This window comes from Papio anubis, chromosome 3, assembly GCF_008728515.1.
Source record: "Papio anubis isolate 15944 chromosome 3, Panubis1.0, whole genome shotgun sequence".
NCBI lineage: Eukaryota > Metazoa > Chordata > Mammalia > Primates > Cercopithecidae > Papio > Papio anubis.
The window spans coordinates 79,403,424-79,420,180 of record NC_044978.1 but is presented as its reverse complement, the minus strand read 5'-3'; the positions used below and the strand labels follow the sequence as shown (position 1 = coordinate 79,420,180).

At 38.2% G+C, this 16,757-nt stretch overlaps 1 protein-coding gene across 4 annotated transcripts in view; it reads left to right on the top strand.

The window, feature by feature from the left end:
* MCUB (mitochondrial calcium uniporter dominant negative beta subunit) overlaps positions 1-16,757 on the top strand; it is a 110,153-nt gene that overhangs the window by 87,076 nt on the left and 6,320 nt on the right. For all 4 annotated transcript variants that reach the window (XM_021938699.2, XM_021938701.2, XM_021938700.2 and 1 more), the window contains exons 5-7: positions 12,705-12,865; positions 14,255-14,458; positions 15,062-15,178. In XM_021938699.2, coding sequence (XP_021794391.1) covers positions 12,705-12,865; positions 14,255-14,458; positions 15,062-15,178 — 482 coding nt within the window. The remainder of the gene's footprint in view (positions 1-12,704; positions 12,866-14,254; positions 14,459-15,061; positions 15,179-16,757) is intronic.

The following is a 16,757-nucleotide window of genomic DNA, read 5'->3' as shown; positions in this document are numbered from 1 at the left end:
ACACACGAACACATCATTGTCACACAAAGTCCATAATTTACATTACGGTTTACTCTTGGTGTTGTACATTCTGTGGATTGTGACAAATGTAGAACTACATGTATTCATCATTAATGTATATAATGTAAATAATTATCTTGTTTTAATCTTTCTTAAATGTATATATAGCTTACATTTATTTTAATATTTAACATTAAAAGTGTCTTGGGTCTTTCTTTAGAAGTTTGGTGATGTTTTTATGACCAGAAATATGCGGTAAGAACCTAACTCTTGCTTATATATCAATTAGCCTGTGGTAAAATTGGTTTCCTTATAGTCGTTTCATTTAAAGTTGCAGTTTTCAAGAACCTGACTATGACATTAAGAATTACACAGAATAGGGCCAGGCAAACTCTACCAAACTCTACCAAAATTCAAGGATGCTCAAGGCCCTGATATAAAATGTTATATGTGCATATAACCTACATACTCCCTTCATATACTTTAAATCTCTAGATTACTTATAATACCTAAGACAGTGTAAATGCTGTGTAAATGGTTGTTATACTATATTCTTTTTTCATTCATTTTTGTTATTGTTGTATTGCTAATTTTTATTGGATTTTTTTCCCAAATATTTTCAATCCATGGTTGGTTGAGTTCACGGATGCAGAACCCACAAATAAGAAGGGCCGATTGTATAGCCTTTTCAGATTCACTTCTTTCTTTTTGGCGGAGGTGGGGGCGCATGGGAGTAGGGCCAGGGACATGAGAGAGCTAGGGAAGAGAAAATAGGATATTTAAGAAAGGGGATACAACAGGGAAAATACTAAACAGTGGGAGAGAGGAGTGAAAAAAGCGGGAGAGTGGGAAGAAAAAAAGGAGAAAGGCAAGAGGGGAAAGAAGAAGGGAGAAAGGAAGAGAGACGAAAGAGAAGAAAAGGGAGTGATAAGGGAGGAGATAGGAGGCAGTAGTAAAGAAGAAAGTGAAGAGGAAGGCCAGATTGGCTTATTTCACTTAGTGATATGCATTTAAGTTTCTTTCATGTGTTTTCAGAGCTTGTTAGCTCATTTCCTTTTAGGGCTGAATAACAGTTCATTATCTGTATGTACCACAGTTTATTCATTCACCAGAAAGACATCTGGTATACTTCCAAGTTTTGGCAATTATGAATGAAGCTGCTATAAACACACATGTGCAGGTTTTTGTTTGCACATAGGTTTTCGAATCATTTGGTTAAATACCCAGGAGCAGGATTGCTGGCACATACTGTAAGAGTGTTTAGTTTTGTGTAAAACTGTCAAGCTGTCTTCCAAAGTGGCTGTACCATTTTGTGTTCCCACCAGCAGTGAATGAGAATTCCTGTTGCCCCATATCCTTACCAGCACTTGGTGATATCAGTGATTTGGGTGTGATTTTCACCATTGTAGTAGGTGTGTAGTCATTGTTTTAATTTGCAGTTTCTTAATGACATACGATGTTGAGCATCTCTTCATATGCCTATTTGCCATCTAAGTCTTCTTTGTTGAGGTGTCTTTTCAGATCTTTGCCCATTTTGTGACCAGGTTGTTCATTTTCTTTTGAGTTATTTGTATGTTTGGGATAACAGTCTTCTATCAGGTGTGTCTTTGGCAAATGTTTTCTCCCAGGCTATGACTTGCTTTCTCATTGTCTTTCACAAGTTGAGGAAATTGCCTTGTGTTCCTGGTTTGCTGAGAGTCTTCATTGTGAATTGGTGTTGGATTTTGTCAAATGCTTTTTCTGCATCTATTGATACGATCATGTGATTTTTCTTCCTTAGTCTGTTGATGTGATGGATTCCATGAATTCATATTCAAATGTTGAGCCTTGCATACCTGGATAAATCCCACTTAGATGTGGTGTAGCAGTCTTTTTAGACATTGTTGTATTTTATTTGCTATTATTTTGCTGAGGATTTTTGTGTCTATATTCACCAGAGATGTTGGTCTGTGGTTTTGTTTTCTTACAGTGTTTTTGTCTGGTTTTAGTATTAAGGTAATGCTGGCCTCATATAATGAGTTAGGAAGTATTCCCTCTGCTTCTGTCTTCTGAAAGAGATTGTAGAGAATTAATACAGTTTCTTCCTTTGATGTTTGGTAGAATTCACCAAGGAAATCTATCTGGACTTGGTCCTTTCTGTTTTGGAAGTTTATTAGTTATTGATTCAATTGCTTAATAGGTATAGGCTTATGCAGATTGTCTATTTCTTTTTGTGTGAGTTTTGACAGATTGTGCCTTTTAGAGAATTAATCTATTTTATCTAGGTTATTGAATTTGTGGGCATAGAGTTTTTCATAGTATTTCTTTATTTTCCTTTTAATGTCCATGGGATCTGTAGTTAAATGCCCTCATTTCATTTCTAACATGAATAACTTGTTGTCTCTCTTGTTTTTCTTGATTAACCTGGCTAATAGTTTATCAATTTAACTGATTTTTTCCCCAAAGAACTAGCTTTTAACATCATTGATTTTTCTCTATGGATTTTCTGTTCTCGATTTCATTGGTTTCTACTCTAATATTTATTATTTCTTTTCTTTTGCTTGCTTTTCATTTCATTTGCTCCTCTTTCTCTAGTTTCTTAAAGTATAAGTTTAGATTTTCCAATTTTAGATGTTTATTGTTTCCTATTATATGTATTCAATGCTATAGATTCCCCTCTGAGCATTGCTTTCAGTGCCTTCCATAAATTTTGATAAGTTGTATTTTCATTTATTTTAAAATATTTTAAATTTTTTTCTTGTGATTTCTTCTTTGACCCATGTCTAAGTATTTTGGGATTTTCCAGCTATCTTTGGGTTATTGATTTTTATTTTAATTCCACTGAGATCCAAAAGCATACATTGTATTTTTCTTTTTTTACATTTACTCATGTGAGTTTTATAGCCTTCAGTGTGATCTCTCTTAATGAGATGTTGTCTGTGAACTTGAGAATGTGTATTTTGCTGTTTTTGGATAGTCTATAGATGTCACATTTATCTCAGTTGATTGATGGTGCTATTGAGTTCAAACACCTCCTGATTTTCTGCTCGGCAGATCTGTCCATTTCTAACAGAGGAATGTTGAAGTCTGCAACTGTAAACGTGAATTCATCTGTTTCTTCTTGTAGTTCTATTAGTTTTTGTTTTGCCTCATGTACTTTGATGCTGTGTTAGGAGCATACACATTAAGAATTGTTATGTCTTGGAGAATTGGCCTTTTATTATTATGTAATGTCTCCCTTTACTCCTGGTAGCTTTCCTTGCTCTAATGTCTGTTTTGCCTGAAATTAATATAGCTATTTCAGCTTTCTTTTTATTAGTGTTAGCATAGTATATCTTTCTTCATCCCTTTGCTTTTCATCTATATGTGTCTTCATATTTAAAGTGGGTTTCTTATAGACAATACATAGTTGGATCTGGTTTTTTGATCCACTCTGACAAGCTCTATCTTTTGATTGGTTCATTTAGGCCATTGACATTCAAATTGATTACTGATATACATAATATCTACCGTATTTGCTACTGTTTTCTATTTGTTGCCATTGTTGTTTTTTTTTTCCTGTTTTTGTCTTCCACATTTTTTCTGCCTTTTTTGGTTTTTAATTGAGCATTCTGTATATTCATTTTCTCTCCTTTTCCAGCATATTATTTATACTTCTTTTTTTAGTGGTTGCCTAAGAGTTTGCGATATACATTTACAACTATTGCAAGTTCAGTTTCAAATAACATTATACTGCTTCACGGCTGTGCAAATACCTTATAATAAAAAAAATCCCAATTCCTCCCTCATGCCCCTTGTCTCACGGCTGTCGTTCATTTCAGTGATTCGTAAGCATAGGTATACCAAGCATACATAGTCAAAACCAGTGTTAGCATTATTCTTTTGAACTGACTGTTATCTAGTAGATCAATTAAAAATAATAAAAATAAAGGTTTTTATTTTACCTCTACTATTCCCTCTCTGATTCTCTTTCTTTCTGTAGAGCTAAATTTCCAACCTTTATCATCTTGCTTTTCTTTGAAGAACTTCTTTTAATATTTCGTGCAAGGCAGGCCTGCTAGCAACAAATTCACTAAATTTTGTTTGAAAATATCTGTTTCTTCTTTACTTTTGAAGAATAATTTCACAGGGTACCAAATTTTAGGCCTTTTTTTTTTTTTTGCCTCTCAACACTGAATATTTTATCCCACTTCTTGCTTGCATGATTTCAGAGAAGTCAGGTTTAATTTCTTTTTTTCTCTGCTATAGCTAAGGGTTCCCCCGCTGTCCCTGGCTTCTTTAAGAATTATTTTCTTTATCTTTGATTTTCTGCACTTTGAAAACGATATACCTATGTGTAGTTTTCTCTTGGCGTTTGTTCTGCTTGGTGTTCTCTGAGCTTCCTGATCTGTGGTTTGCTATCTGACATTAGTTTCGGGGGAATTCTCAGTCTTTAATCAAATAATTCTTCTGTTCCTTCCTTTCTTCTCCTTCTAGTATTTTCATTACATACATGTTATTCCTTTTGTAGTTGTCCTAAAGTTCTTGAATATTCTGTTCTGGTTATTTTTTTTTTCCCAGTCTTTTTTCTCTTTGCTTACCAGTTTTGAAAGTTTCTAATGAAATATCCTTAAGCTCAGAGATTCTTTCTTCAGCTGTGTTTCATCTACTAACAAGCCCATTAAAGGCATTCTTCCTTTCCGTTACAATGCTTTTCATCTCTAGCATTTTATTTGAATTCTTTCTTAGAATTTCCATCTGTCTTCTTACATTACCCATCTGTTCTTGCATGTTATCTACTTTTTCTAGTAGATTCCTTAGCATATTATTTGTAGTTATTTCAAGTTGCTAGTCTGATAATTCCAACGTTCCTGCCATGTCTGGCTTTCGTTCTGATGCTTATTCTGTCTGTTCAAACTGTGTTTTTTGCCTTTTAGTAAGTCTTGTAATTTTGTGTTAAAAGCTGGATATGATATACTGGATAAAGGGAACTGCAGTAAATAAGCCTTTTATAATATAGTGATAAAGTAAGGTACGGAGGGGAAGTGTTCTGTAGTCCTGTGATTAAGAGGATTAGGTCTCAGTCTTTCAGTGAGCCTGTACCCCTGGACTGTGAACTTCACAAGTGCTTCTCAGTGCTTCCCCCACCCTCCACCACCTTAGGTGGGATAGGATGGTTAGAGGGTGCTGAAGTTGAGTTTTTCTTTTCCCCTAGGTTAACTAAGCTGTAATGAAATCCCAATCAGTTAAGCTCTGGGAAAATAATTTACCTTGTGGACAGTCCTTGTTAAGAATAACAGAATTTGGCCAGGCGCGGTGGCTCACTCCTTTAATCCTAGCACTTCGGGAGGCCGAGGGAGGGGGGATCACTAGGTCAGGAGTTCAAGATCAGCCTGCCAACATGGTGAAACCCTGTCTCTACTAAAAACAAAAATTAGCTGGGCATGGTGGCAGGCGCCTGTAATCGCAGCTACTCGGGAGGCTGAGGCAGGAGAATCACTTGAACCCGGGAGGCGGAAGCTGCAGTGAGCCAAGATCATGTCACTGAACTCCAGCCTGGGCAACAGAGTGAGACTCCGTCTCACAAAAAAAAAAAAAAAAAAAAGAAAGAAAGAACAGAATTCTCTGGCATATTTCAAAATGACTACTTTTCCTTTCCTGCTGCCAGAAGGAGGAGATTTTTCTTCAGTTTTCACTGTGAGTACCTAGTAGAACTCCCAGAAGTGAAACTCACAAAACGGTGGGAATGCCCCCACCTGTGGGACTCCCTGGAGTGTTTTCAAGATTTGTCCAGGCTGAGCCTCCAGCAATTTGTCAGTTGCAGTTCAGGTTTTCCTACCCTGGTACTGATTCTTTGCAGATTTCTGCTCATGAGTCTCTGCTTCGTTAAGTTGTCATTGTCTGTATTTATCTATCTCTTCAATTTTGGGGACAGCAATTTTCCATCTAACTTTAGTTTTCTTACGCATCTAAGAAGAGTTGTTGATTTTCATTGTACTCAGCCATTTATTACTTGTTAGGATGGAGTGACAACTTTTGAGTTTTTTATGTCAGACAGGAAACTGGAAGTCTTAATTCTTTCTTAAAGAGAGCTTTTTTTTCATCTCAAACTATCATTTTGGCCATTACCAATATTCTTTTGGACAATTCTTAGCCATTATTAGTTCAAATATTGCTGCTTTTCCTTTCTCTCTTTTTTCCTTCTTCTGGTAGTCCCATTATGCCTAAGTTACACTTGTGCAATTGTCCCAGTTCTTAAATATTTTGTTAGATTTTTTTTTTCCCATTCTTTTTTCTCCTTGACTTTCAGTTTGAGAAGTTTCTGTTGGCATACCTCAAGCTGACTGATTCTTTCCTCCCCAGTGTCTAGTCTACTGATGAGCCCATCAAAGGCATTCTTCATTTCTGTTACAGTGGTTTCTATTTCTAGCAATTCCTTTTGGTTCTTTCTAAGTTTCTAGCTCTCCATTTACATTACTCATCTGTTCTTGCATATTGTATACTCATTCCATTAGAGCCTTTAATCATAGTTGCTTTACTATCGTACTCTGATAATTCCAAAATTTCTGCCATATCAGAGCCTGGTTCTGATGCTTGTCTTGTCCCCTCAAACTGTGGCTGTTGTTGTTTTTTTCTTTGCCTTTTACCTTGTCTTTAAATTTTTTGCTGAAAGCTAGACATGAGGTATCAGGCAATAGAAACTGAACTGAATAGGTCTTTAGTGTGAAGTTTTATGTGGCTAGGAGTTAGATGTTTAATGTTTGCTGTAGCTGTAGGTATCAGGCTTTCCTCTAGTGTCCTTATTTTTGTTTCTCCTGATGTTTTGGGGGTTTCCCTATAAATTCTTTCTCAAATAGAATCTGTGCCTTGTATAAAACTGGAGCCCTGTTAATGTAGTGGTAAGATATTGAGGAGAGGAATCATTCTATAATCTTTTTTGTTGTTGTTGTTTTGTTTTTTTGTTTTTTTTTTTTGAGGCGGACTCTCGCTCTATCACCCAGCCCGGAGTGCAGTGGTGTGATCTCAGCTCACTGCAAACTCTGCCTCCTGGGTTCACGCCACTCTCCTGCCACCCGCCACCACGCCCGGCTAATTTTTTGCATTTTCAGTAGAGACAGGGTTTTACCGTGTTAGCCAGGACGGTCTCGATCTCCTGACCTCGTGATACACCCGCCTCGGCCTCCCAAAGTGCTGGGATTACAGGTGTGAGCCACCGCACCTAGCCTAATCTTATTATTAAATATATATCTTTTTCACTGGGCCTGTGTCTCTAGACTGTAATCTTTACAAGAGTTTAGCCTCTTTTATTCTCCTGTATGAGGCAGTAAGGCTAGAGGGGTCTGTAGTTGACTAATTGCCCTTTCTCCAAGTCAGATAAGGCTCTGGTAAAGTAGTTTCCCATTATGGAGGACATGTGCTCAGGGCTATTTCAGAATGGTTATTTTTCCTTTCCTCCTGCCCAAAGCAGAGATAGTATTTTTCTCTGATCTCTGATCTTCACTGTGAGAACCTAGTAAGGTTCCAGGAGATAAAACTCATGAAAGTATGGGAGTTTTTCCTTCAATGCTAATTCACACTGAGTGTCCAGCAATTCACCAATTACAGTTTAAGAATTCCAGCTAGTATTGGCTTCTGAGGCGTCTTCTCCCAGTAAGCTATAATTATACACTGTTAAGGGTAGGAGGAAGAAATTCATAAGGCTATGCCTTAATAAATTGGTGATAAAATAAATAGATCAACAAATAATAGAAGGCTCTTTCTTACAGTGAGGTGCTGAGCATCTACTGGTAAATGTGGGAGAGTTTCTGGAGGTGGAAAATCATCATTTTGCAGCCAAATTCTAGATGAGGCAAGAGCCATCAACAGGGAGGGAATTTAAGTAAGAAATTGCTTTTTAAAAAAGTCCTCCAGCTTGAAGCAGCTCCAGCTAGCCATACAGTGTACAGTTTGAACACCAGTGACTCCTCTGTCTTTGTCACTTACTCCCTCTCCCCCATTTGTTGTAAGTACTTTCTTACTTTTTGGTATAGAAATATGATCCAGGTTGATCTTGTACCAACTATCATGTCCTGTCACTTTTGTCAGCCATTTCTTTGAGGACCCCTCAAAAATAATTTTTAAAAATTTTAATTGTATATTTGAACATTATATGGGATTTTCAAATACAAAGAAGAATAAAGAAATTAAAATGAATCACTTTTTTCAACACTGACTAACTTTCTTCCATTCTGAATTCTCTTTTAACATCAGGGCAGTATTTAACTTCAAAGAGAGGGTGACAGAAATTGAAAAATATAGAAGTGGAAATCCCTGTTAAGATATTACACAACTTTCATGTCCAGTGAGTTCCTAACTCCCTGGAAGGTCTTTCGCTTGCTGTTCTTTGGGTTGCATGTATGAACAAACAAGTGGAAAAAGATGTTTACAGGCCATCCCATTGCTCTACATGACCTTCCTAACCATCAAACCACCACATGGACCATAAGCCTTAGGTCCAAGTGGGATAAAGCACAACCTCCCCACTCCTGCCTGCTCATTAGAAAACCCCGCTTGCTGCCTGGAAGGGCTGTTTGTTGGAATTGAACTCCTAGGGCAGAAGCCTCCCTGGAAATGGGAGGTCAGTGAGCCCAGGTTTCTCTGGAACCTCAGCTTATGAAAACTGTATCAGACTTGCCAAGTCTCAGAGTGTAAAGTAAACAGGGACACAGCAGGTGTAGTTGGAAGGAAAACAATGGCAGAGGAATCATACTGGATTAACTGAAAATGAAATTTATAAAATCACAAATTTGGAGTTTTCAAAAAAGTTATTTAAACTCCATTTAACTAAAATATTCCTAATACATTGCAAATTTGGATTTGAAAATTTGGGGTATGAAAATTAAGTTCACACGGAAGACACATGTACGAGAAATAAGCTTCTGAAGAAAAGGAAAATAATAATTATCTCTCATTTTTGGCCTTTATTAGGAGGTGCCACAGACAAATATTATGAGTCAGTTTAGGTTGGTAGTGTAACACATGAATTCTGTGGTGGCAGCCAAGGGCACTCATTGTTGAACTCAGATAAACATTTCATGCCACTTGACAAAGACTCTCACCTTGACTAAACTTCAGTCAGGTTCCTCAGAACCCTCTTCTCAACTAGGCGTTAACCATGGCCTATAAAAACTGTAAACTCTCAGCACAAATGTTGTCAACACTGCCCCCCTCAAACCACACACACTAAGAGACTTGAACAAACATTTGCATAGTTTCTAATAGCTCAAGGTCACATTGTTTGGATGACAACTCCAGTTCTCTTAGAATGCCTGTCTGAGAAAGCTCAGTACCATCTGGAAAATTTACTGTTTATTCCAGCCAAAACCTGGTGATAGGTCAGTAAGCCATAGAACGTCATCTTTAGAGCAATGCTGTACTTTGAGTATGTTCCCCAAAGTTGATGTGTTGGAAACTTGATCCCCAGTGTTGTAGTGTTGGGATGTGAGGCGTATTGGGAGGTGTTTGGCTCATGGGGGCACTGCCCTAATGAATAGATTAATGCCATTTTCACTGGAGAGGTTATCATGGCAGTAGGTTCCTTACAAAAGGATGAGTTTGGCCCCTTCTTGTGCTGTTGTGCATACACACTTGCTTTCTCTCTGCCTCCCTTTTGCCATGGGATGATGCAGCAAGAAGGTTCTCACCGATATGCCAACACCTTGGTCTTGGACTTCTCAGACTCCAGAACTGTGAGGAGATAAAATTTTGTTCTTTGTAAGTTGCCCAGTCTGTGATATTCTGCTGTTGCAGCAGAAAATAGACTAAGACAGAAAATTGGTACCAGGAGTGGGGCTATAAGAAATATCTGAAAAGGTGGAAGTGGCTTTGGAATTTGGTAATGGGCAAAGGCTGGAAGAGTTTGGAAGAGCGGACTAGAAATAGCCTATATTGCCATGAACAGAGTGTTAAGGACAATTCTGGTGAGGGCTCGGAAGAGAATAGCTGTAGGAAGTCTGAAAGTTTTTAGAGATTTACTTAAGTGGTCATGATCAGAATGTTGGTAGAAATATCGATGGTAGGCTGGGCGTGGTGACTCACACCTGTAATCCCAGCACTTTGGGAGGCTGAGGCAGGTGGATCACTTGAAGTCAGGAGTTTGAGAACAGTGTGGCCAACATGGTGAAACCTTGTCTCTACTAAAAATCCAAAAATATATATATGGTAAAGGCCAATCTGATAAGCTCTTTGAAATGAGGAATATCTTATTGGAAGCTGGAATAAACACCATTATTGTTATGGACTTGCAAAGAACTTCTGAGCCCTCACCAGAACATTTTTTTTTTTTTTTTTTTTTTGAGACAGAGTCTCTCTCTGTTGCCCAGGCTGGATTGCAATGGTGCAATCTCGGCTCACTGCAACCTCTGCCTCCCAGGTTCAAGCAATTCTCCTGCCTCAGCGTCCCGAGTAGCTGGGACTACAGGTGAGCACCACCATGCCCAGCTGCTGTTTGTGTTTTTAGTAGAGACGGGGTTTCACCATGCTGGCCAGGCTGATCTCAAACTCCTGAACCCAGGTGATCCGCCCACCTCGACCTCCCAAAGTGCTGGGATTACAGGCGTGAACTACCTCACCTGGCCTGGGGGTATAAATTTTTTATCACCCAAACCTGTCCTCTCTTGGGAGTCTCTCTTTGAAATGCTAATATTCAAGGACATAACTCTCTTACTCCCAACCCGTGGGTGCCTGGCTCTGACTTGCATCCTGTCATAAGATATGAGAAGTTTATTTCTCTTCTGGATAGTTACCAATTAAACCCAGATGGCCCAGTAACATTAACCAACTATCCACTTTTTGTAAATTTTCATTTCCCTGACTCTGTTCAAGCCCCTGCTGTTCACTCTGCCTATTCTGTCATTCTTTCTTTAAAACAGTCATCTCTGCACAAATTGAAGTTGAGTTCGGTTCACACTGGACCCTATTGCAATAGTTATTAATAAAATTTACCCTTGCTGTTTTAGTGCCCAGCTTTGTCTATCTTTGTTATATACTCCATGGTTTTGGACAAAATTTTGTCCTATCTATGCCTTTTCTCTGTATGTAGATCTTTTACATACCAATACAGTTTTCATTAACAAAAGGACTCTGACTTTTCTACAGATCTCAAAGCCTAAAAGGGAACACCTAGCTTTCACCCCTCTATGGCAGCTATAGCCTAGACTATGGAAGAGGGTAAAGACTACAACAGTCTTGAATTGGGTAGTGATGGAAGAAAAATAACTTCAGGACTACTGACACAAACTGATAACTTCCGGACTACTGACACAAACAACTGATAACTTCCGGACTACTGACACAAACTGGAAAACTCACTGGACTGATACCGACTCTAGACACATGTCTCTCTTTTCTGCAGTTGTTTGCTGCTGCCTGGTGGGAAGGTCCATCTTCCCTTCCTCTCACCTTGTCCTCCCTCACGTTCTCTTACAGTGATAATGAACAATTACAGCTCTCAGAAAGGTATCAATCTGAGGGACTTCTCATAGGCTGAGTGTAATTTTATATGGACCTTATAAACCCATAGAGAAGGTGGGATGAGGGAAGTCTATAATCAAGAGAACTTTATATTAAAAACTCTGAAATCGTAATTCCTGTAAGAGTTGAAAAATAATTTTCCCTTTACTCTTAGTTCTTAGCTGGGATGGACCCCTGTAATAAGAGAGATTACTAATAAAAAATCAAACAGTAGTTTATTAATATGTATGTTTCATAGACACATGGGAGGTATCCAAGGAATGAGTAATTCTCAAAGAGGTGGCTCTGAACCTCTGCTGACAGAGCATCTTCTACAAAGAACAATACATTTTTAGAGTTGTGACAAGACAAAGGAAAAGGGCCTTGAATCTCTGGGAGCAGCAAATTGTGGAAGAGCAAATAAGTTGGTTAAAGGTAGTTAAACGCTACTAAAGTTTGTCATGTAGATTCCTCTGGTGCAATCTCTAAGCTGAAAAGGGTCTAAAGTTGTCTCTGGTGATCTACCTTTGTTCTTTCTGGTAGAGGGGTCTTTGTAAAATTGGTGTCCTGCTTTTGGGCAAATAGGGAGAGGCCGGAGAGTCTTACTTATGTCTGCTTATTTTCAGTTGCCTTCAGCTCATAATAATCCTTATGCCGGGCCGGGCACGGTGGCTCAAGCCTGTAATCCCAGCACTTTGGGAGGCCGAGACGGGCGGATCACGAGGTCAGGAGATTGAGACCATCCTGGTTAATACGGTGAAACCCCGTCTCTACTAAAAAATACAAAAAAACTAGCCGGGCGAGGTGGCGGGTGCTTGTAGTCCCAGCTACTCGGGAGGCTGAGGCAGGAGAATGGCGTAAACCCGGGAGTCAGAGCTTGCAGTGAGCTGAGATCCGGCCACTGCACTCCAGCCTGGGCGACAGAGCGAGACTCCGTCTCAAAAATAAATAAATAAATAAATAAATCCTTATGCCAAAGTGACATGTTTTTTGGTGACTTTTTTTTTTTACCTTGTATATGAACTGCCTTTCAGATCCACACTTTGTTGTTTACTGTGACACTCTTTGTTGAAAAGAACATACTCTTGAACTGCTTTTGAAATGTATATTACACCTTGTTTACATGTTTGTACACCAGCTTCCTTACCCTGTGGATCCTAAAATAATATTTGGAAAGAGAACTGGGGACAGAAAGACTTACACACCCTGCAGGAACAATATGGTGACTGGCTTGTTTCCCTTGTGTCTTTTCTCAGAAAAACCAAGTAATGAGCACACTGCTGAGATGGAACATATGAAATCCTTGGTTCATAGACTATTTACAGTCTTGCATTTAGAAGAGTCTCAGAAAAAGAGAGAGCACCATTTACTGGAGAAAATTGACCACCTGAAGGAACAGCTGCAGCCCCTTGAACAGGTTAGGAAGCATCACGGTTGAGCGTATTTGAAAATAATACCTAGTGTTTATTGAGTGCTCCTCATGTGAGCACCTTTCTGAATGCTTTCCATATGCTAATTTTCTCCTTTACTCCTCACAAACAACCTGTAAGTTCAGGACTTCTATCTTCCTCATTTTTTCAGATGAGGAAACTGAGCCACAGAGGTATATCGCTAATACATGTAGAGCCTGGACTTGAGCTCACGTGGCCTGTGTTGAGAGCTGCCATCTTAAACTCTATGCCATGCTTCCTCTCCAGAGATCAGTCGTAATGTCTCTGTAAATAAGTGTCATATGAGCAGGGAAGCACTAGCTGGAGTCCTACCTCCCTTTCCTTTTTAGAGAATAGGCCCAGAGCCCTTACTCCGCCTAACAGAATTGCAGCTGGAAAGTTGGTAATAACTAGCATCTAAAGTTAATCAATGGTGTGGAAACAATAACTTTGATTTGGGGGGATAGTTGGGGAAATGTGTTTGTTTCAAGGGAAAGAATTGCATTCTTTAGACTTATAATCCCATTTGTGATGTTTATTTAAATGGAAAGGTCTATGTGTATCTCTCAATATGAATGGAAAGTTTCTGGAGATGTAAGGAAGTTTTAATAGTAATTACCTCTAAGGGTATTTGGAGGATGTCAGAGAGAGGGACTTGTTTTATTTTTTTGATTGTTTACCATTTTAGTTTTTTCTTTACTTGTAATATATTTACTTGGATTAAAATTTAAAAATCTGAAGTTTTCCTCCCACCCTATCCTCCCAGTTACTACATTCTCCACACCTATGAATCATTTTAGATTTCCTTTATCTGTGTACAAACAAATACAAATATATTCTTATTCTTTTTCTCAGAAAAGGAAGCACACTATTATGCACTATTCTCATCTTTTTTCAGCGTATTATAGAAATCTCCCCTTATCGGCACAGAGCTTCATTACAGTTGTGTAACATCTTGATGGGCATATGGATTAGTTTTGGACTTCTGCTTTTAAGAATGCATCTGTAATGGGTTTTGTGTATGCAGATATATTTTCAGAATGAATTCTTAGAAGTGGAATTGCTGAGTCAAGTAGGCCTCTAATTTTATTTGGGTCTCAGAGGATGACTTCTGAGTTTTTCATTGTATACTCTTCTATACTATTCATTTTTCCAAGGGCAGTTACTACCTTTATAATTTTAAAAAGATTAATGAGCTGATATGGTAATGAGTATTTACTCATTCATGTATATGTTTTATAAATTGTTTTTCCATATATCTGACCTCTTCAAAGTAATACAGATGTGCATTTGTTTAAGAGTTCTTTTTCATCTCGCTTTTTGTCCCTTTAGTTGGTGTATTTGTAAACGGAATTAAGTTTTTCATTCCCCCTCAGGTGAAAGCTGGAATAGCAGCTCATTCGGAAGCCAAAACCAGCGGACTCCTGTGGGCTGGATTGGCACTGCTGTCCATTCAGGGTGGGGCACTAGCCTGGCTCACGTGGTGGGTGTACTCCTGGGATATCATGGAACCAGTTACATACTTCATCACATTTGCAAATTCTATGGTCTTTTTTGCATACTTTTTAGTCACTCGACAGGTGAGTAGTTTGTTAGGAAAATGGTAAGTTAGAACATCTTTGCAAAGAATCTCTTATCTAAGCAATGAGCAATAAAGCCTTTTTATTTACTGAATTACTGCCATCTGGGTTTTTATGAGCTGGTAAATGTATTGTTTTTCACAAGACTGGATGAAGACTTACAACACAGAGAAATTATATATAACTTCTATGGAGAAGTAAGTAGTGTAACACACAGATTCCTCCATTGGGATAAACGTGTTCTCTCTGCCCTCATTTATAAATAAAACTGAATTTGCATTGCAAAACATTCAGTAATATCAGCTTTGTCTCATGGTTTATTCAGTATGCCAAAAATCTCCCTTTTCTTTTTTCTTCCTTCTTCTTTCCCATTATGTGTAATTTCTCCCAGCTTGCCTGTTTTTGAAAGGAGCAGCAGATCTTAAATGAGACTAAATGTTTTATTTGTGTTGGCTTATGCTTACTCTCATGGCCATTGCAAATATTTTACCCATTCATCTGCCTTCTTTTGCTTTGGTGTTGCTGAGTCAAGTATCCTTCTTGCAGAGGCATTATGTTCATTCAGAACATGTTATTTTCTTCTCTCTCTTTTTTTTTTTTAAGGATTATACTTACTCAGCTGTTAAGAGTAGGCAATTTCTTCAGTTCTTCCACAAGAAATCAAAGCAACAGCATTTTGATGTGGAGCAATACAACAAGTTAAAAGAAGACCTTGCTAAGGTATACTACAAATACATCTTATAGCTGGTTTGTTTGGGAGCCTGAACTTAGTATCAGGGAAATACAATTGGTGGCTCATCCTCACAAATTAAATCTTGGTCCTAGATTTCTGTGTGTTGTAGGATTGTTCATTGAAATGGTTGACATATTTCATACTAATTTCATATCCCACAGTTTTACTCTTCTGTATATGAAGATAGCTTTAAATATGTGTTAAACTTTCTTAAATAACTTGAGATAGTAAAATAAAAACTTTCACTGGAAATCCATTTCTAAGCCAATAATAAAAAACAGAATTTTAGGAAGGTGAACACTGTGATAAGGAATTTAAGGCATTTATAAGTTTCTTTTCCCTAAAGATAGAAGAATCATTATAGTATTCCTCTCTTCATCTTTTTCCCTTCTGAAAGGCACTTACTCAGGTATACACTGCTAGAAAGTGAAGGAACCATGGTACGAACACAAGTTTGATTTCGGAGTCTATATTCTTAAGTACTTTTTCACAATCTGTTTGTTAGCCAGTTATCTCTGGCCTCCCAATTTACTCATTAACTTTGTTCAGATGATGACTTCTCAGCACATCACCTGATTTTCCATTTTTATCAGTAATTTCATAAGTTTTAGTAAAAATATCCTCCATTGCTCAGTGCATGCTTGTTTAGTAGTTGGTAATCAAACCTTTTATTATCTGTACTTTCTAAATTACTCATCCCTAAAATTTAAAACAGAATCACTCAAATTTTGTAGTTCAAAAATTGAAGAGCGTTTTAATTTCATTTTTATTTATTTTTTTTTTTTGAGACGGAGTCTTGCTGTCGCCCAAACTAGAGTGTAGTGGCGCAATCCAGCTCACTGCAACCTCCACCTCCTGGATTCAAGTGATTCTTGTGCTTCAGCCTCTTGAGTAGCTGTGACTATCGGCACCTGCCACCATGCCTGGCTACTTTTTTTGTATTTTCAGTAGAGACGGAGTTTTACTATGTTGTCCAGACTGGTCTCAAACTCCTAACCTCAAGTGATCCGCCCACCTCGGCCTCCCAAAGTGTTAGGATTACAGGTGTGAGCCACCATGTCTGGCCAAGCCTTTTAAAAAAAATGTATTTTATTTCATATAATCATTCTATAGAAAAATATAATGCTTTTAAAAAAATTTTGTGGATTCCCTTATATTTGAATAATCCTATCTGAGAAGGCTAAGGAATATTCTTTCAGCTAGTTTATAGGACAGTGCCTTTGAGATTTAGAAGGTAAGCCTAGTGTGATCCCAGCGATTTGGGAGGCTGAGGTGGGAGGATCTCTGGAGTCCAGAAATTGGAGACCAGCCTAGTCAACATAGTGAGACCTCATCTCTACAAAATTTGTTTTTAAATTAGCTGGGCGTGGTGGCACATGCTTGTAGTCCTAGCTACTTGGGAAGTTGAGGCAGGAGGATCCCATGAGCCCAAGAGTTCAACACTGCAGTGAACTATGATAACACCACTGCACTCCAGCCTGGGCAGCAGAGTGAGACCCCATCTCTAAAAAAAATTTTTTAAATATTTAACACCTTGTTAATTATCTCTAAGGTAATAAAGTGGAG